This window comes from Columba livia, chromosome 1 (genome assembly GCF_036013475.1).
Source record: "Columba livia isolate bColLiv1 breed racing homer chromosome 1, bColLiv1.pat.W.v2, whole genome shotgun sequence".
Classification (NCBI taxonomy): domain Eukaryota; kingdom Metazoa; phylum Chordata; class Aves; order Columbiformes; family Columbidae; genus Columba; species Columba livia.
In genome coordinates, this window is record NC_088602.1 from 77,392,348 (window position 1) to 77,413,139 (window position 20,792).

At 40.9% G+C, this 20,792-nt stretch overlaps 1 protein-coding gene across 3 annotated transcripts in view; it reads left to right on the forward strand.

Moving 5' to 3' along the window:
• Positions 1-490: 490 nt before the first annotated feature.
• MAB21L3 (mab-21 like 3) overlaps positions 491-20,792 on the forward strand; it is a 35,541-nt gene continuing 15,239 nt past the window's right edge. Inside the window, exons 1-3 of one of the 3 annotated variants that reach the window (XM_065063460.1) lie at positions 491-629; positions 14,649-14,761; positions 18,306-18,490. In XM_065063460.1, the coding sequence (XP_064919532.1) occupies positions 18,443-18,490 (48 nt within the window). In that variant the 5' untranslated portion in view covers positions 491-629; positions 14,649-14,761; positions 18,306-18,442. Of the gene's footprint in view, positions 630-14,637; positions 14,762-18,305; positions 18,491-20,792 lie in introns of those variants that run through there. The other 2 variants (XM_065063466.1, XM_065063476.1) reach the window with 2 other exon arrangements.

A 20,792-nucleotide genomic window follows, 5' to 3' on the forward strand; every position in this document is an offset into this window, starting at 1 on the left:
GGAAATATCCTTCTTGTTGCTTATGTTGACTTCAAGTGTCACCTTTCAGAGCTAGCATTGATTCCAGAGTGTCCTGTTGGGGCAAGTAGTTTGATCATTTCCTTTTTAATGTCAGTTTTGTTCAGGACTGCTACTTCAGTAATGAAACATTTCATCAATATAAAATGTGGCATGCTTCAGTTTTCTTTTGGACTTGGCTTTTTTTATGAGACGGCATGTCACTAAAATAATTAAAATTTGTAAAGCCCTGTTTGGAGAATGCTGTATAACTTGTTATTGCTTAATTTACTAGCTTCCATTTAGAAAGATTGGAAGAACTTGATGCATTTTTGTCACACAACTTGTTATGAAGTGAAAGTCTCTCCAGAGACACCTAATTTGCACAGAGCAGGCTGTGGCTAGTTGCAACCTTTGTTACAGTCGAATCTTTAAGAATTGAAGCCTCATGCTCCTCTGATCACAGTGCACAATCTGTGCAAGGGTTCTCTGACTCTATGGATGTACTGAGGTTAGCAGAATAGCCTTTACAGGACTATGGGGAATGCAGCATGTTTTTGTTGTGCTGAGGAAAAGGAGAAAGTGAGGAGCAAACTTATTTTTCCTGGAGTGTGTTAATGGAAACATCTGAGGTAAAACTCCTTCCTGAATCTTCTGCAAGGTCACTGAATGCATATTTGTTTAGTCTTATTTTGTTTTAGCTGAAGGATAGTGTGCTATGCATACCTTTGCCTGTTAGAGCATCTTTGATTGTGCTCTTTGACACAGCTGAATCTAGGCATCTGTGCATGCAAGTTGTGAGCCTTGCAAGTAGGTATGTTAGAAAAGCTCAAGAGCACTGCTGTCATTTGATGGTGGAAGTTAGTCTGGCCTAACGCACTTAATGCCTGTCAGAAGTGTCTGCATTCATGTTTACCATGCAGGAGACTCAAAGTATACCTGTATTTTGAGTCTCATTGCTTACTTGTATCTTACTACAAGAGGTATTAAGTGGAAGAAAGATACCTACATAAGAAAACCTCTGTGACAGATCTAAATGTAGAATTGGAAGGTGAATAAATTTATATAGGATTTTTCCCTGCTATGTATTTTTAATGCTTTGTCCAGTCTATTGTAGCTTTCCAGGTGCTACTGTTATTTAAGTCTAATAGAGCTGGTTAAAATTTTAAGCCTGACAATCTGAATTTACCGAGCTCTCTCGTCTTATTTTTGGTACTGCTGGCTGATTCTGTCATTCTGAAAAAAAGCTCCTATATTGCCTAATGGGGAGCAGACTTTTCTGTTCTAATTTGAAGTGCCTGCTTTATAGAAGTCATCTTTAATTTCCTTAGTCAACTTGATACGAGATTGTGTGTAAAGTAGTATCATAGAATTGGATTATATAAGTGCCAAAGACAGTTTTTGCTGGAAAGCAATGGTCCAAAACTAGTTCTAGCTGCATTCATTTGGAATTCTTCCATGCAACCTGCTAAAGCTGGTATTTACAAGCATCTCCAGAGCTTCAGCGGACAGTAAGAGAGTTATCTTTGCTTGTCTTTCATTGCTCGGTTCACCTAAGTAGCTTTTGTTTCTGAGAAACCAAAGAAATTAAATGAAGGATTTAAAGATAAAGTGGAGGTTTTGTAGAACATGGAGAATTTATACCATGTAGCACTTACAGAGAAAGCAGAGCTTACTAGCTTCTGAGTTGCAAATGTCAAAAGCTTACTCTAAGACTGATAAAACTTGGTTAAAAACCGTGAATTGGAATTTAAGTTCATTCATCAGCCTTACAAATTAGCATTGTGTCGAGGGTTAAGATTGTGGGGTGACAAGAAAACCCTGGCAGATATATTGTTAACCCCCTCTCCCCCCCCACTTCCCCCTTTTTGCCCCTCCCTCTCCCCCCTTCTCACTCAGGACAGGTGATCGGGAGGAAAAGGAGGACAGAGAGAAGAGAGTTGGAAAAATTAACAATGTTTTACTAATGCTACTAATAAGAATGGAGAAAATAATACAAAATATACAAAACCAATCTTGAAAGTCTCAGCAACTGCAGAGCCGGCACCCAAAGTCCTGGATTGGACTCTGCAGCCAATCGGAGCTGGATTCAGTCTCTCACTAGGCCTCAGTTCGCAGGGACAATTAGCAAGGTCCTCTCCTAATGTCGGCCATAAGCAGAAGGGAAAAAGCAAAGGCAAAAGGGCGAGATCCTCATGATCTCCCACTTTTATATGAAGTATTCATGTGAATGGGATGTTATACACAGTTGGTCAGTTTCTTGGTCACTTGTTTCTTGTCGCCCCTCTCTCTCTCGAGATGTCCATCCATGCTTATCAATAAGTTTGCATTCCATTGCTATGTTTACCAATACATGTGTCTGGTTCTCCAGGAAAATGCAGTTAATATGAAGGTTTTAGCTGACAGGCAAATTCACTGAAAGAGAAACTTGTTTTTAACAAACCAGGACACATTGCTAATAACAACTTGCCTGGAGCTTCATGGGATCTAGCAGATTTCTATAAAATACACAGTCTGTTTGAGGCATTGCTAAGTAGTAATGTCAGGAGTTTAAATCCCTGTTACAACTGAAATTCACTGCAAGTCAGCCCTGTCATGGCTGCCTGTTTGCCAGTAAATAGGCAAGTGCCTAAAAGCTTGTGCAGCAAGAGCTGTCTGCCCCCAAAAGAACTGTTTGAAAGGAATGAATGAAGCGGGACCGTGGGGTGTCAGGGTCTTCTCATTTACAGCAAGCTTATAGAATGGAGGATGTTTAAGTAAGTACTTGCCCACCTTCATTTACAAAATGTTTATAGGAGGAGACAGGTCTCCAGCATGCATGTTACTGCTTCCCACCAACACATCTGAGGTGCTCATATTACACCTACATTATCAGGAGGCGGGCAAAAAGTATGGCAGTAAGAAAACCTTTGCTAATGTAGAAAGTTATATTTACTTAAAGATGCCCAATGAGAGGTATCTAGCACTTCTGTGTTCAAACAAAATGTCTTGAAATGATGGCAACTAGATTGAGAGAGGCATTTCTGATGCTAGTTTGTAGGAAAGAAAAGGTGTTGCAGGCACTGATGAAAATTGTTACAGAGCAGACAACTTCTGGGTGATTTATTGTAAAAGATTTTATTGTGATTGTTGTGATTTCAAGTATGCCTCTAAAAGACTGGGTTTGAGTTTTTGATCATTATAATTTCCCAAAGTCCAACCCAAATGTTATTTTTTTCTTGTTAAAATTTGAGTGAGTCATGTAGAAAGTGGAAGTATGATTTTCATATGGATATTTTTATTGCACTATCTTTCCTTCCTCAATCTAATAATACTTTGATTTTTTTAAGCTACCTCTTTCTGTTGAGCCTTTTTGTCAATTTTGTATTTAATAGAACTTTTTTTTTTTTTTTTTTTAGGAAACTGCAAATTATTTCCTTTTATTTATGTGGGAATCCATTACTTAAAGATCACAAGTCTTCCTTCTGTTTAAAGATTTTTCTAAAGGCCTTTAGTTAAAAGACTTAAGCTTTTAAAGGAGCATATTAATAACACACTTAAAAAATAACACACTTGAAAAAAAGTTCTCCTGTGTGTACTGTTTGCTTTTAAAAGGGCAAAAAAGCCCCTTAATTTTATGAAGACATGGATTTTTGGGGCCAATAAAAAGTTTTGAGTTGGGGAGTTGTAATGAATTTTAATTTTTTGCCAATTAAATAGCTTTTAGTTACAGGGTTTGGTATTGAAAAGATAAATAAAACTCTTGGAGGAAAACACCACTGCTTTCTTCCAAGCATTACTCTTCCCTCTCTCCCCACATGCCATCCACCACCCCATGGTGCTTTCCAGTTCCTTGGCTGCATGTTATGCTCAACCTCTTTGGCAAGGCAACAGGTGGCACAGGAGATCAGCATCAGTCTGTGCTTGCAAGGAGCGGTTCTTTCACTGCACCTTGTTTCTTACTCAACTGCTCTTGTGTGAGTTTCTTTACCAGCTGCAGTCCCTTCAAAGTTGTGGTTCCTTCTGAGTCTACTCTCAGCCTCTGCTCAGGCCATGATTTTCTTTTGGCATTTCTCCTGCTCAGCTCTTTCTCTTTACTGCTCCTTTTGTGCTGGCATGGTCTTATCCTTTCTTCCTCCTACTACTATAGCACTGTAATGTCTTTTTCTTGGCATTTACTGCCCTTTCTTAAACGTGCTTTTGTAGAACTGCCCGAAACTCCTCTGGCAGTGTTGGAGTGCAGTGAGTCAGTGCCCACTGTGCCCAAGAGCCAGTGGATGCTAACTGAAACACAGGAGGATCCATCTGAACACAGAGAAGCACTTTTTTTACTGTGAGGGTGGCTGAGCACTTGCACAGGTTGCCTGGAGAGGTTGTGGAGTCTCTGTGTGTGGAGATCTTCAAAAACTGCCTGGACATAGCTCTAGGCAGCCTGCGTTAGTAGGTGGCCCTGTGTGAGCAGAGGGTTGGACCAGATGACCTCCAGAGGTCCCTTCCAACCTCAGCCATTCTATGATTCTGTGCTACATGTTGCGGAGCTGGCTGGGACCAGCACAGGGCAGCCCCCTCCCTACCAACCCCTGACAGTTATGCTCAATACATGACTATGCAGGGTCTTCTTGCAAATCAAGTCTCACAGTTCGGGCTGACAGTTTTTGTGAGTAGGAGTTGGTACTGTGTTCTCTTTCTGTGTTACTGTTGTCTTAGGTCAAGTAAATGAAACTCCTAAGGATATAATCAGACATTTATAGCCAAGTTCTGTGTCTGATTACATTTACATCCCTGTTGATTTCAGCAGACAGATCTTAGATCTCTGCTTGATCAGAGCAGCAGCCAAAGGGGTAAACTACTTTTTTTTCTCCTCAACCCTTCATCATCATGAAATCAAATATTTGTATAGTCTCTATATCCTGTAGACTTTATATTGTTTCCTCATGCCAGTTTAATTTGAACCAACAATCAAAAGTCCTTGTCAGCTGAGAGTTGAATTACCGGACAATAGGAATGGGGGGAATAGATTTACTGCTTCCAACAAAAATCAAGTTGTATATAGTTGGTGTATTTTTAAATATTTAATTTAGATTACTTGAATATACTGAGTGTTTTGAGCATTCCCACCTTAAAATGAGGACTCATATTTCAGAAGTACTTTATCTTCTTTAACTGTATTAGTGTGCTCTTGTTAACCCAGTTATACTGCTGAAAAGTCTGTTAATAGAATACTTGATCTGAGAAGTCACAACTAAAGACAGCATAAGCTTTTCCACAATAGACCTTTTTTGGTGGTATATTCATATGTTCTGTGAACAGCTTTTGGATCCATCTTTTTAAGATGTTCATTGCCATAGGTGAGGGGCCATAACTAATACTGAAATATTCAGAATAATTGCACTTACCTGTTTTGTTTTCTTAATGTATTTCCTATGCATACTGCCTTGCCTGTGTGTACTGTACTTCACTGAAGGTACAAAAGGTAAATATCAGGTTCTTAATTTATAAATGTAAATGAGTTTTTTAAATAATTCTGTAATACTACATATTTTCCATTGTTTTAAACAAGAGTTATGGTGATAAGCCCAGGTGAATTTTGTCAGAAGTTAATGTTGGTGGTCTTTACATTCTCACTTAATTTCTCTATGATTTTGATCATTTGAAAAAAATCCTTTAAGATTTTTGTAGAGGCTAACCTACAACTGTTAGTAAGCCAACTTTTAGGTGATTTGTAGCAGCTCTGATACTGCCTTTGTCTCATACAGTTCATATGTTGTCTTTGTAACTTATTTTGTGCCTTTTCTTCCCTGACACACAATCTGTCAATAAAAACAAGCTCTTTTGCAACACTGCAAACCTATTTTATTGTACTGATTTTTATTTTTTTTTTTTTATCTTGCCTGACCCTTTTGTTTTGTTTTCTGGAGGGGCTGAAGCTCTCAAAATAGAACAGATATTTATAACGGACTCTGAAGAAAATTGACAAGGTGGAAAGCAGGTCATTTTGGAATGGCAGCGCTACAAAGAGCCTGGGAAACTGGGACTGTCAGTACTAATCAATATATTCCACCATATCTATCACAAATCATTTCTAACAAAAACCGGCAGCAGTGGAATGTGAGAATCAATTTACTACTGGCTTCAGTTGTGCTGATTGATGTTGAAAGACTGGAAACACTTTGGGGGTTTAGTAACACCACTGCAGACATTTTGCTTTGCTAACATTTGTACTGGGGGAGTTCCCATGAGCACTGGTTGGCACTTAACACCCCTTCTTTGAAGTGTTATGCAAATGCACAAAAACATAGTCCCTGTCCTCAGGGCTTCTACCTAAATATCTTGATGAGGAATGGCAGGGAATAGCAGAATTTGAACATTTGTCTTCATTACCTGGAAATGAGGTGATAAATAGCTTGACTGTGTTGCCTGTGCCCTGTCCAGTGACAACAAAAATATTGTTTCAATCTGGAAAAAAAAAAGTGACTCTGAGAAACAGGGGTCTATGCTCTACTTTAAACTGGATACTAGTTTAAAATATATTTGCCTCTGTATATGCTAAAAAAACCCAAATCCCTCATTAAGTATCTAGTCCCTTGAGCAGGTACCAAAGCATTTATCTGTCAGTATTTTAAAGTGTAGATAATACCACCAGACTTTGTGTAGTGTTGCAAGTTTACTCTTCCTCAACATGGAGGTAAGCACAATAACCCAGCCAGACTCACTGTTCACGCTCCTGGAAAAGTCATCCTTTGCTCTTGTGTTGCTTACTGCAAAAGAAAAATGCAGCCATCTTAATTATGTCTTCTGATTAATATAATATCCTTTCTAGAATCTACCGAAGCCTTAAACAAGGAATTTTGAAGTCTCTTGAACTCAAAGTATTTTCATCAGCAGCCTTTCTAGAATGAGTAATTAGAATATATGAAGCATATACCAGCATCCAAAATCACTTATATTGTTCATTCCTTGATCTAAAGTCACCAGATAAAGTCCATCTTTTGTTCTTGTTATTTCTGTTTCTTTTGAGTCTTACTCTTATTTCTGGTACTTAGTGTTTTACTTTACACTTTTGCTGCTGTTTCACCATGGAGGTGAGGACTGAAGGCCAAGTTTTTCACATGTGTCTAGTTATGTGCTCAGCATAGTTCCACCTATAGCCATTCAAATTTGTTGTTCCCTTGTGCTGGTTTTGACTGGGACAGAGTTAATTTTCTTCACAGCAGCAAGTATGGGACTATGTTTTGGATCTGTGCTCAAAACAGCATTGCTAACATTGCTAGTTGTCACTGAGCAGCGTTCACGCAGAGCCAAGGCCTTTGCGGCTCCTCACACCACCCCACCAGTGAGTGGGCTGGGGGTGCACAAGAAGCTGAGAGGGGGCACGGCTGGGACAGCTGTCCCAAACTGGCCAAAGGGACCATGGACCATACCGTATAACACCATGCTTAGCATATAAGGCTGGGAGAAGAAGAAGGGGGACACATTTGGAGTGATGGTGTTTGTCTTGCCAAGTAACCATTATGTGTGATGTTGCCCGGCTTTCCTGGAGATGGCTGAACACCTGCTGGCCTATGAGAAGCAGTGAATAAATCCCTTGTTTTGCTTTGTTATTGTGCACAGCTTTTGCTTTGCTTATTGAACAGTGTTTCTTCCAACCTATGAGTTTTCTTACTTCTACTCTTCCGATTCTCTCCCCCATCCCGCTGTGGGGACTGAGTGAGTGGCTGGGTGGGGCTGGGGTTAAAGCACAACATCTCTCCTCTCTAATATGTTTCAACTACATGCTGCAGGGAATTACTGGCCTGGAAGACTGGTATGGCAGTATGATCTGCCATACTCAAGGGTTGATTTACACTGAAGCACTTTTTTTTTTTTCTTTCTTTGGAGACTGTTAACTTGAGCTGCTCTTAAATGCAGCTTGCTCATGCTTTGTTTGGGAACTGGCTGTATCTTGCTGTAACCAGAGACTGTTTCACTACCAAACCATTGTATTGTGCTTCTTGTTGGGCCAAGGTAAGTAAAAACAGGGTGAGACACCAAGAATGGGGAAAGGGGCCACAAATTATGTGTGGGAAGGACTGTGGTTCACACGGCTGTGAGATATTTTTTAAGTCAGAGTAGCTGTAACCTTTGTGGTGTTGTGCTGCCTCTGCTAGCAGTAATTTTTCACACTGAAAAAGAGACCTATGGAAGTTATCAAATGGGAGGTATGGAACCAAAGTGTCATCCCTTGAAAATGGGGACATTTTGAAAAACATGCTTGTCTCTTGCCAATAACAGCCAGTACTGGTGTTGAGGTGGCAGTAGTAAGTGTTGCCTACCAGCTGCCATGCAGCTATCAGGCAAAATAGATCAGTTCTTCCAAACTGGACCAGGCTCAAATTTAACTGAAGTTACCTTATTTCTACTGAACTCATAGACTATTTCCAAGTAGCACACTTCTGAGAGAGACTCACTCTGCCTTTTTCAGCTTTGTTGTCTTTCATCTTCTTGGGTGTGCAGACACAAGACAAATATTTGTGGTCAAATTCTCTCTGTTGTGGTAAATACAGGTATTTAATTCTTCAGGGAGGAGTGGGGAACCTCAACTTATTGATCAAACTAGGTAACAGCAGGTGATATAATGTCATACTCGGAAAAATGGTTCTTGGGTGACTTATTCTTTCTTTTTCTAGTAAAGATGCAACTGATCAGATTTACTTCCATCTTGGGGAGGGACGAGGTAATATGCACCAGAAAAATCGTAGCATTCCTTTTGATCTCATTTTCCCTTCCACACTTCTGCTACTGAAAGGTAGCTAAGATATGACAATCCTGCAATCTGTTCCTTAACTAAAAGTGTGTGATTTTGTTCACTTCTCTGCAGTTTGTATAATCCATGCAGTAGCTTGGCAAAATTGCAATGGGGAATGTTATGAGGGCTTGTTGAAGGGAAGGCTTACTGATCTATGCAGATGAGATTACTTGGACGTTTGCAACTTGAGAAACAATTAAAAATCTAGTTTGGCTTTAGTTTGATTCAGCTGTTGTTTGAGCCATGGATGAGACCCTGAAGCTGGAGTGCTCTAATGTGCTTTTTTAGTTTATTATTATTTTTTTAGGATTATTTTGTTAGTTCTTGCATGCTGCATCTTGCAGTATGAGACTCCTGATCCCTAACCTGTCTTCCAGTTGCCCTGCTTACCAGCCACGCCAAAACAAGGTGATGCCTTTGCTAATGTCGTGGTGGAGCTGTCCTCTGAGTGTGCTTAACACAAGCAGAGAAACAAGGATAAATGTAGAATCATAGAATCTTTTAAGTTGGAAGAGACCCTCAGGATCATCAAGTCCAACTATAACCTAATTCTAGCATCATGCAGGTGCTTTGTGCAAGTAAAAACTACTGATAAACTACTGTTCAGCATAGGGTAGTTCCTCTCTTGATGAACTACTGCTTCTTCCAAGAGTTCCCAAAGCTATTAGTAGCATTTGGATTTGGTAGAAATCTTTTACCTCATTTTGGATGGTGAGTGTACTAAATAGTAGAGACTACCTCTTCACAAGTCCTAGTAACTGACTGACAGTTTCTCCCTCTTCCCCAAATAGGAGGGAACTTCCAAACTCTGGGGTCAAGTAAAAGTAGAAGCTGTTAGAAGAAGTTTTCTGCCTCCTGTTACACCAAGGAGCCAAATGCAGCTCAGCGCAGAGCTCCCTTGTGTGACAGGAGGGCAGCAGGGCTCCCTCCTTCAGCTTGTCCTGCTCTTTGTGAAGATAGATTTACCCTGCCAGCTTGAGCCTGCAGAGCTTCCTTTTTTTTTTTGTTTGTTTTTTGTGGTGCTGGTTTCCTGTTCTGTGGTCACACTTGTTTTTTCTGTAACAGTGGAAGTGGATACTGGTACTCCACATATTGTTTTTTCCTCCAATTTTAAACCTGCATCAAGGCACCTCACCAGCTGTGTTGCATATTCTGACCCATGGATGCATTTGCAGTGGGTACCAAATAACCCACCCTGTTGCATATTAAACAGCACTGGGAGTCTTGTGCTTGCACAGGCCCTATTCTGTTTGGGTCAAGCTCTCTTTCTGGTTTGTTTGCTATTCACTTCAAAATGTTTGATTACTACCTTGTTAAAGAAAGTGGCAATAAATCCTCTCAAGCCTCTGTAAACCCATCAATGCATCCGCTACTGACGCAGTGATTAGGACACAACCTTTGAACACTGCAGCTGAAATTGGCACCGGCTCTGGGTAAGTCACTTTTTCTCACCAAAGTTTGTTGTTTTCTTGAACACTCCAACCATAATCCCATCTATAAAATAGAGCCAGTGTGAGTTTGCCAGACCATGGGTTACATTCAATTAGTGTTTCCAGCGCTGGGTAGGGTGCATCTCTGTTAAAGTTGGCATGAAAGTGTCATAGAGAAAATGAACATTCCTAGGAAATTAATTTTTAATGCTTTGATTGTTGCATGTTATATAGGGAGGGTGAGCTTTTGGGATGGCCTCTCAGAAACAGTATATGCAAGGGCAGGAAAAAGCAGTGCTTGCACAGTGGCCTTTTTTCAGAGATATTGGGTTGTTTGAATTGAGGGTCCATTATTTTCTCTAAAATTTTGAATTACAGCTGTGGCTATTTGCTCTTTTTTGCTCTTAGCTTTCAGTTTGTTAAAGAGCAGTGAATGGAATAGCAGTTCACTCCGATGAAATCTTTGTTGTCCCTGATAGCAGGAACTGGACTGAATGACCCTGTGCTCCTATGAATGCTCTTCCCCTTCCCTTCTGACCCAAACTCAGCAAGGTGGAGAAGCAGTCCTGCCCTCTACTACTGGATGACTGGTAGTTTTATTCACCTTGTTTTCCCTCCTAAATATACACATACGTATCTCCTGCCCTCCCCTCCCTCCATGAAAGCCCAAGGAGCAAAGAGATGGCCTGCTCTTCCGTGCACTAGCCTGGCCAAGCAACTTGTTCTGCATATTCCCATTGCTTTTATTTTGGGATTGTTTCTCCTCTCCCACTCCTGCTTTCAGTGTCCTGAATCTGCATTTAACTAGTTCTAGCCCTAAACATCTACCTTGTTTCCTATCACTGCCTGGAGCAGATGCAGCACAAACGATTGACCCTCTCCCTTTGGCAATTTGGCTTTGACTGCACAAAACAGCCAATAAAGTAGAAAGGGCTGGGCAGCTGATTACAGGGATCAGCTTGAAGCTGTAATAGTTTTACAGTCTAAGATAGAGGAGGAAGTGTTTGCTTGAAGAATGCAATTGCATTCCTCCTTCTTTCTCCCACTGCCTGCTCTTGATGATGACGAGTTTTTTAAAGTTGCCAACTAAAAGAATAGCACACATATTTTCCAGACACAGCTTGGACTGGAGGCTATTAGCTCATTTTCCAGTGACTGAAGCTGGAGTGTGTAGCAATGCAGGTCATGATCTAATCTGTCTGGAAATTCTCTGAAAAGACTCGACTGAAGCCTCTGTTGAGACTCTCTCAGACAAGGCTGGTTCTTACTCGCTTGTCTGCTGAATCTTTTGATCTGCTTTGTGGTACGTATAGCATACTTCTAATAAAGAGCATCTCTTTTCTCACCTCTGCTGGTGCTCTTATTCTTGTCTGTATAGTAATTGTTCCCTCATGGCAATTGTTTCCCTCAGGGCCCTCACACTATAGAGTCTCAATGATTCTCTCCTCCCCTCCCCTCCTTTCTTCCCACCCAAAGCATGCAGTTGTCTGGCCTTTTCCCTGTGCTTTTCTTGAGTCACTTCTACAGGAATACTGGCAAAATCTGCCCTTATCCTGATTACTTCTTCAGCTTCTCCTTTCCATTTTCTCCTCAATGCCATGTTAGCCTCAGAACATAACACAGCATCCAAGTTGACATATCCTAGGGATCACCTATTTATTAGCTCTAAGTCTGATATGTGTTATTAGTGTGTATGAGATGACACAAGCTGAGAAGTTTGATCAGACAGTTTTTACAGTAGATTGGCCATGCTGCTAAACAAGAACATACAAAACCACAGCTATTTTGATGTGGTTCAACAGCCCTCTTCACTCGTTTTTGTTTTGCCTTTTTTTTTTTCTAATATCACTCCTCTCCCATGCAAATGTATCCCTCAGCACTCAGAAGTAGTTCCCAAGGACCAGGCTCTTTGGGTCTGGAGCCCCTTCTAAAGTCCTTGCTGAAGCTGACCTGTTTGTTCTGCAATAATTATGTTTTCATCAAGAGAAAGGAATAGATCTTAGGGGTACATAGCTGTCATTGGCCTGTGAGATATGAGACCTAGTTTCTTGTTCTGGCTCCAATGAAGCTTGCACATTTTTTACTAGTCAGTCACTGGATGAAGCACATAAACAGGGATGCCAGTCTGAGTCTTCTCTCTCTAAGTGAGTTTGTGCTGGAGTGACTATTCTCACTTAGCACTGGTGATTTATTCAATTTGCTTCAAACTTCCATAGACTCAAGCAATAAGTTCTGAATCGGGTCAATTTAGACACAACAGCAAAGTGAAAAATAATGCAAGCTAACATTGTGCTCTGGAGGGCAGCCACAGGAAAAATACCAGCTCCTGGAAATGCTGAGGTCCAGTCTTATTCAGCCCCTCATGTAGATGGAGCACCATTACAAGTGTGCTTCTTGTTTTGGCTCTTGTGAATCTCGGCTGTGATCTGTCTATCCCAGAGTTATCGTACCTCTGGATTTAAAGTCTTGACAGCTGAAAACAATCAGTCTAACAAGAGCCAAGCAAACCTATGCTGAGATCAAAAATGAGGCAGCTTTTTCTCACCTGCCAAGACTTCCAGTGCTAAATGTTTTTCCAGTTGCACTGTGATCTGCCAAACATCATGTTTTCTCCAGATGTCGTTCTTCTAACCATGTGTTTTAATCATTGAGAGCTTCTTGGTATTATTTCCTTTTTGGCATTCAGCCCATGTAACTAGGCATAGAAATAAAAGTGCTGGAAGGCTCTTGTTTTTGTGACTGTTGGCCACAGGTAGTTTTTCAAGATGGTGACTGAAACAATAGATCAGTGGTTGTAGTTTAATGATGGATAACGCATAGTGATAGAGGAAAGATATCCTTTGCGTATGCTTGGAAATGCTCTAATGAAAAATTGTATGTTTAAAATAATTATGCACTGAACTCGTACTATTTCAGTGAAATTCCAGAGGGCAGTACATGGATTTAGAACTCAAAATGTCAGTTTTCCTGCCCAATGTCATAGTCAACCTTCCTGGGAGTGTCAGAGCTGATGTAGCCAAGGCTCCCAAGTTCCTGTCCCCCTGCCACCCTCTGAGCTGACCATTATGAACTTGGAAATTTCCAGAGTCTCTGAACAGCTCACCACACTGGGTGCCAGTGATCTTAGCAATACTAGAATCTAGTGTGACTTATGGTCGCTACCCAGTGGCTTGCTTCTTAACAACAGCTGCAAAACTTACTGAATTCTTGTGAATGTGGTAGTTGAAGCTGGTCGGTGGTGGGTGGCAGCATCATAATCTCAGCATTTTTCAGAATTTCCTGCATTCTCAGCTAGTGATAATGGAGTGATCACTTTCTTTGGAAATGCTACACTGCAGCATGAAAACATTCAGGCTGTAAATAACAGTGGATTTCAAAACTCCTCCCAGTTGAGAGAACTCATTTCTAGCAAAAGCTCTCTGCCTTTTTCTGACATGTCTGGTCTGGCCACAAATGGAAAACAAGATATCAAGCTTGATAAACTACCGGACATGATCCAGTGCTGTACTTAGTTTGGAAAGGATATAAAAACTTACTTGATATGAAGTGCAGGCCTAAGGCTAATGTGAGAACGTGTGGCAGCGAGAACAAGCAGCACAGGCATTTGTAGCATTTTTGAGCCTGCCAAGTATTGATCGGTGAGGGCTGGGAATGAGTGGAGAAGTGTTTCAATTTGGCATCCATATGCGATTCTGATGCTGTCACAGTGAATTAGCAGTGCTTTCTTTTCCCTGTAGTTCATCCCAAGCTTTTGTCATTGAAGCATCCCCTTTGCCCGTATCTACTTGTTAAAAGACAAAGTGGGGAAAGAAAAAAAATAAGGAATAAATTCACAGAACTTGTGCCCCTAAAAAAGCCTCATTGTGTTACGCTAGTATCCTCTGAATGGAGACTCCGAACAGTACTGAACCATCCTTGCTAAAGACCGTTACAGCATAAGTGTTATAGTGGGTTTAAGCTACGATTACTCATTTTGTACAGTCACTTAATCCACTAGTGAGGAGAAATGGGGCAACAGTTTAACATTATTAAATCTACTGGGATGATTTGTTTTGGTAGTCTCTCTTGACCCAAGTACATGCTTCGGCTAATGCAACAGGCTTAATGCCTCAGGTAATCAGAGCAAGAAGTGATGGGTCATCATTAGCAACTACAAATTAAGGGTTATATTTCTTCTGGAAGGCAGCATCTTCAACTGGGCTTATTTGTTGCCACTGCAGATCATCCGAGAGTCACATGTGGTACATTCAACTGACTAATTTGTGTGATTTTAGTGGAAGCTTTTTAATACATGCTTACTGTTCCATATGAGTAGTTTTTCTAAATAGTTGCCAAACAGAAAATGCCATAATATTGGACTTCCCCATACAGTTAGTGCTACTGCTCTTATTTATATAATGTTGCTGATTTTTTTTATTGTTGTGCAATTCACAGTTCAGATGATTTTTTTATTGTAGGCTTGAAATATATTTATCATATCTATGAAACTGAAGAGTGAAGAAATGAAAGCCAGGCAACCATGGAAAGCATCAGTAATTGGCAGCTTCAGAAGATACAAGAGCCGTTCAAGGTATATATTCACATAATACTTTTATGTGGGTTTCACAGATCCACAATCATATTCAGTTCAGGAGATTGCCAAAGGCATGAATGAAGATGATGTATCATAGATTCAGTATTTTTACAGATACTAGGAAATCCCTAAATCCTCTTAGAAAAATACTGATAAGCGAATGAAGACACTGATACAAAGGAAATCGCCCACAAACTGAACTCCATTACAAGATGCTGTGGGGTGGGCACTGAAATAAAACAAATGGGTGGATGTAATATAGCTAATTATTTCAGATTAACTTATGCAGATCAGTACGCAGGGAGCTATGACTTGAGAAGACCAAGATACAGAAGCATGGATTGAAAATGCTTGAGAGCAGCTGGATAAATCGATGGATGCTCATCAAGCAGAATTTGGGGGACTGTCTGTGGTCAACTAGCTATGTAAGTGGTGCTGATAACCTCCTGGGGGACACAAAAGAGGGAAGGAAGGTTGCAGTGCCCTCAGCAAGAACCGTCTGACGGTGAGTCTCCTTCTCAGAAATATGCCCAGAACTCAATGGGGGTTTAAGACTCTCTCGTAAGCTGCTCAAAAAGCAACAATTTGTAAATACTTTCTTTCACGGAACAATATATGTCTGGTCCTGGAGTAAAGAGGAGAACCTAAGTGACAAGAGGTGTGTTCTTCTATCCTTTCTTCACTAGCTGGTGTGCCTGGGATATTGAATTGTTGTAGGTTTAGAGGAACAAGAGATGGTGTGTATTAGCCTTTGGAGCTTGAGACCATCTCGGGTTTTCTCCATTTTTAATCTTACTTTCCTATACAATCACCATCAGGAGAGATGGTCCCTGAGAAGGACAAATCTGAAGAATGGGTTTGCTTCTGTAATTTTGGTAGTTAATTGGAGGAAAAAAAAAAAAGGCAAGCTAGAAATCCTGAGCTTTGAATGAGGTGAGCTGCAGAAGGCATGACTGCTGGCTTTTGCCAGTAGACAAAGGTTTCACTGCAACAGCACTGCATCAGTTCAGCAGATCTCACTGGAGGAGCCTGGATTCTTCTCACTTTGGGTCTGTCCTCTTTTATCTCTGCAGATGTTTCTCTCTCTGCACTCCCCTTTCTCCTCCCTTCTGATGCAAGTTTTTCCCATAGTCATGTTCCCTCCTCACACATGGCCATCTGCCTCTACTTTTCTCTTGTGTTCTGTTCTGTTTTGGTCCTCATATAACAGATGAGAGAACTTGTGGTGTCCATTTTCCTCAGTGAGGTCAAGACTGGCTACTGTCTCCCATACCACCACGCTGTTTTTCCCTTTACACAATGGCCTGTTGCTGCTGTTACCTGTACTGTATTTTGCTGTGGGTGTAAGGGCCTTTATTGGTTGGGGTATTTTCTACCAGTCAAATAGCATTCTTCTTATCCTATAAGTAGCATAATAAAATCCATAGACACTAGGTGCTAATTGCCCATCTGCTATGTATGATCTCCTGCATCCGATTTTTGTAACGGCTCTTCTTCTTTCTCTCTTTGGATTCATTGAAGTCCAAGGAAATTATGAAGCAGCAAATTCTTACAGCTGGAGCAAGGAGTTTTCAGAGTCAAGAAAAACCTGTTTGATGTTATACTTGATACTGGATTTCTTGTTGCTTTTTCCTCAGCCGTTTCCCCTTGTACCTTCTTAACAGTGATGGTAAGGGAGAGTTATTTATTCTCTTCAGATGGCAGGAGTGGGCAGGAACTGTTGCTCTGATCCTTGGACTTCAGCATAAACATGGACTTGAACTTAAATATGCTTGAACATAAAACAAAAAGACAGTCCTTGTCCAAGACTCTGTGCCACTTTCCTTCACTATGAGGAGGGGAGCTGGGGACGTTCAGACCCTCTTGGAGAAGTGCTTCCCAACACAAAAGGGATTATAAACACAAGGTTTGTTATTGTATACAAGAAAAGTGGCTAAAACTATGTTCTTCATCTGTCTCACAGCACCTGTGACTGTGGACAGCTGTCACTAGGAGGGACCTTATAAAAACAAGAAAGAGAGACCCATAATCTCCCCTGGCTTCCTAATACACATCTGAAGTTCTGGGTATTAAAGTGATGTATGGTAGCGTTAAGGAAGCTGTCTTCTATATGTACACATAACTGCCTGATGGGGCACAAGGGAATTCATGTTTTAGGGACACACTTTTAATGGAATCTGACTGTTTAAAAGTCTCATTCTCCTCCCTTGCACACTCTGCTTGGACTTAATCCTATCCAGCCTGCCACCAGAAGCCCTTCCTAACCTATTGTTCCACTCACCTTCTTTCAGATTCTGCCTTTGTCTGGCTTCCCCAGCACAGCTTGCATGCATGGAAAGATAGCTACTGAGTCTTGAAGTGAGCAAGATGAGGTATGGTTCCCTAAAACTTAGGGGCCTGTCTTTTTCAGTGCCCACCTTCCATGGAAGCTGGTTTGGAAAGTAAATGCCTACGTGTCTTTGCAAAGGAGTCCCCAAAACTCTGAGCAAAAAGACAAAGGCAGAATCCTGGGAGGCAGAGAGAAAGGCTTGATTTGTACATTCTAGGGAAGCAGATGTCCTGAAGGTATTGGTACTCCATTAATCTACTTAGTGTTTGACTGTTAATAAGGAACATGAGGAAGGATAACTAGCAACCACAGTGCCTGCCCTGAGGTAGCACTCAGTGCCTGTCCAAGTGCTGCCTTTTGCTGGCTGCTGTAGAGGTAATAAAGCAGGCAAGGAATGTCAAAGTTCAGTTTCCAGGGGAAAATAAATTATTTTACTCAAAAGTGGAGTGTCCATTCCTTAATAACGGACACTTAGAATCATGGGATCTCATCTCTGTCACTCCCTTCCATGTGCTGATGTACCCTTTTTTCTGAAAGCCACCAGCCCTCACTGGATCAATGAGGCCTGATCAATTGTTTTTCCCTCTGAATTATCCATATGGGGTTGTTAGCTGAGCTGCTGGCAGAAAATGAGAGACAGCTTTCTGCCTGTTTACTGTAAAGAAAGCAAAGCAAACTACAGGAGGGGACAGGCTGCAGGATATTTACTGTCAATACAGCCGGAGAGAGAGAGAAGATATAAGGAGAGGGGAGCAGAGGCTGCAGACTGCAACCTAAATGAATTATCTGAGTGTAAAAATACCCATGTGGTTTCAGACAGAAAGTGGGTGGATTGAAGACAACAAGCGATAGCTGAGAGTGTTTAACAAATGGTTTAATGAAGGGCTAGTGAAGCAGGGAAGTACTTGTGGCACAAAGAATAATAATGCTGTGCACGAGCATATGGAATCTGCAGTGCAATTGGAAAGGCACTTCCAGATCTGCCCTGAGACAGAGCAGTATTTCAGATTTTTTTGTGTGTGCCTGCATGCAAGATCCAACATTTAAAAGTAATAAGATGACGAATAATGATTGAACTTAGAAAATAATAATTGGAGCTAGTTTTCTGAAGCAGCTGGATGTCATCATTGTAACTCAGACCAGAATTTTTTTTTTTTTTTTTTTTTAAATAGCCATACTTGCTTGCTTGTTTCTCCTCTTCTTCATCCACAGAGGAATTAGGTGACCTGAGTTTTAACAGGGCAAGAAGGATATGAGCAGCACACTCTGAGTGTCCCTCTACTTCCAGAGGCAAGTGAATGAGTGAAGAGTGAAATCACACTTTGGAGAGCAGCACAGACCATCTTGCCATGAAACCATTCACAGATGAAGATGTAGAAATCTACATCCAGAGCAAGGTAAGGCTTTATCTGTCCAGATTTTCTGTCTCCCACACTAGGTGTTGATTCTGAAGGGTGCCAAACTTGACAGTTAGTTGCTTGCCTGCTGTCTTCATTTCTGAAACAAGACTGGGTGAAATTTCATGAGAACTGTATTTCTAATGAGATTTCTAGGTTTCTGTTGCAGAATGTCATCAGTGATCTCAGCTGGTAGCCTAATTTTTCAAGGTGTCTATCCTCCTCTTCTTCAGATGTCCTGAATTTTTCTCCTAATCTGGAATTCCAGATGTGATACTAGCTGTAATTGCCAACATTTAATCTAATGAAAGGTCCTTGTTTGGCGGCCTTGGCTTGACAGAGAAAAGACCAAAATCATACCAGGCTTTGCCTCTCAGAAAGATGCATGTAGGAACCAGAGAGACAGATACTGTTAGAATTCACCCTTTGGTCTGTCACCTTAGCTAAGATACTTCTCTGTATACCATGATTAAAGTAACATGCCTAATTAGCACATGCAGGCTGGAACCACATTTTCTATTTTATGAGATATTCCAGCACTTTTTTTTAAAATGATGAAATGAAGTAAGACAGAGTAAAATTGTCAATGAAATAATACTGCTTAATAAAAGTAACTCTAAGTGAGCCATAACATTTTTTTTAAAGCTGACATGTTTCATCACAATACTTAGCTAGTTCCTACTTTATAGTCCGCTTTCCCCTTCGAAGTGCAAGACACTAAAATGAAAAATCACTTCAAAGTGGAAAACCGTAAGGATTTCTTTTCTGTAAGGGGTGAAATATTCTAGTACCATGAACAGGCTGGTAAAAAAAGGTTTGTTTTCTCCGTGGAGATGTTTTGGTGACAAGTAGGTGTATTTCTGTGAGAACTTTCATTTTCAGCCATGCAGTGTTGTGCACTGGAAAATCATTCCATGAGAATCTGTTCAATGAGCTATAATTGTGTATACTTCTCTGAAGATTCATAAAGCGGAGCTACAAAGGAGGGAAGAGAGGGAAGCCACACACAGGAAGATGCTCATATGACTGCCATAAGTACAAGGAACAGAAGCAGAATGTAGTTAAGTGAGGCTCAAGATTGCCAATATTTTAGGTTCTACTGAAAGTCTGTTTTCTAGCAGCCTTCCATGGCTGAGTTCCTAGTTTCTGCCTGCTCCTGAATCTCCTGTCCAAGTGAGGCTGCCGAACCATCAGGCAGCCTCAGTTCTGCTTGTCAAATGCTGGCTGTTTTCGAAAACAGGTCAACCACCTGGTGCAATGAATCTCTATGGTACCGAAGTTTTCTTACTTAAGCACTCAGAAAAGGAAAAACTCAAGTGCATATGGAGTGGATGTGACTAGGTATATAAGAACAAATCCAAATATTCTTAATAATCCCCAGTAAATCCCAGTCCTGCTTCCTTCCTCCATAATAAAACCTCGATTGACCTTGTTGTTCTGGTTTTGTGCATTTGTTTCAGCATGATATCCAGAGTTAGGACCTGCTAAAGGGAATGACAGTAGGTGGTAGAAGTGGTTGTCCAACAAAGACCTTATTCTGTCTCTTCTCCCAACATATCTGTGCTGGTGCTGAAGACATCTTAGATAAATGTCTTGGCTCTTCAGAAGCTGCATTCATTCACTCACGTTCTGTCTTCTGATTTGTATGCCTTCCCTTCTGTAGGAAACTTGTATCTTCCAATAGCATGATTAAGGAGCTAATTGTGGTTAGCAGCAGTTAGCATCAGCTGTCACATGCCCTTTGTTCCTTTATCCCTGCCTTGGTGATGAGAGGTACATGCAGAAAGAGGTGTTTATTGATACTTCCTGCAATATGTTTTTTGAGACTCTATACTCTCTTAAAGATTTCATGACAAGTGCTGTTGCTGAGCCAGCAGGTGATTAGGGCACAAATAACTGAGGCCAGGCTGGATTGGACAGATTCTCCCAGGATACTGGAGATGGCAGAAAGTGTTTCTAGCAGGTGTCCTGAAGAAAGAACATAGCATAAGCAATGCATACAGGCATACTCTAAGACCTTTGTTTGAGCTGACCTGCAGCGATTGCATACTTTCAACAGAAAAAATCTGGGGTTTGTGCCTGAAAGCTCATACAGGTGGACAACTTTTTCTACCAGTCATGCCATTTGCATGTTTGAGAAAGCATTAGGTGTCTTGTTGAGCAAGTCAAGTTTATTGGTCTGCTCTAGGGAGTTCTTCTTGGTGAGCATGGTGGAGAAAATAGCTATAGCTATGGAGCTATAGCTGTGAATGAAAACTGAGATGAGGAGATGAAAATGAACATGGGCTAACATTTTTCAGTA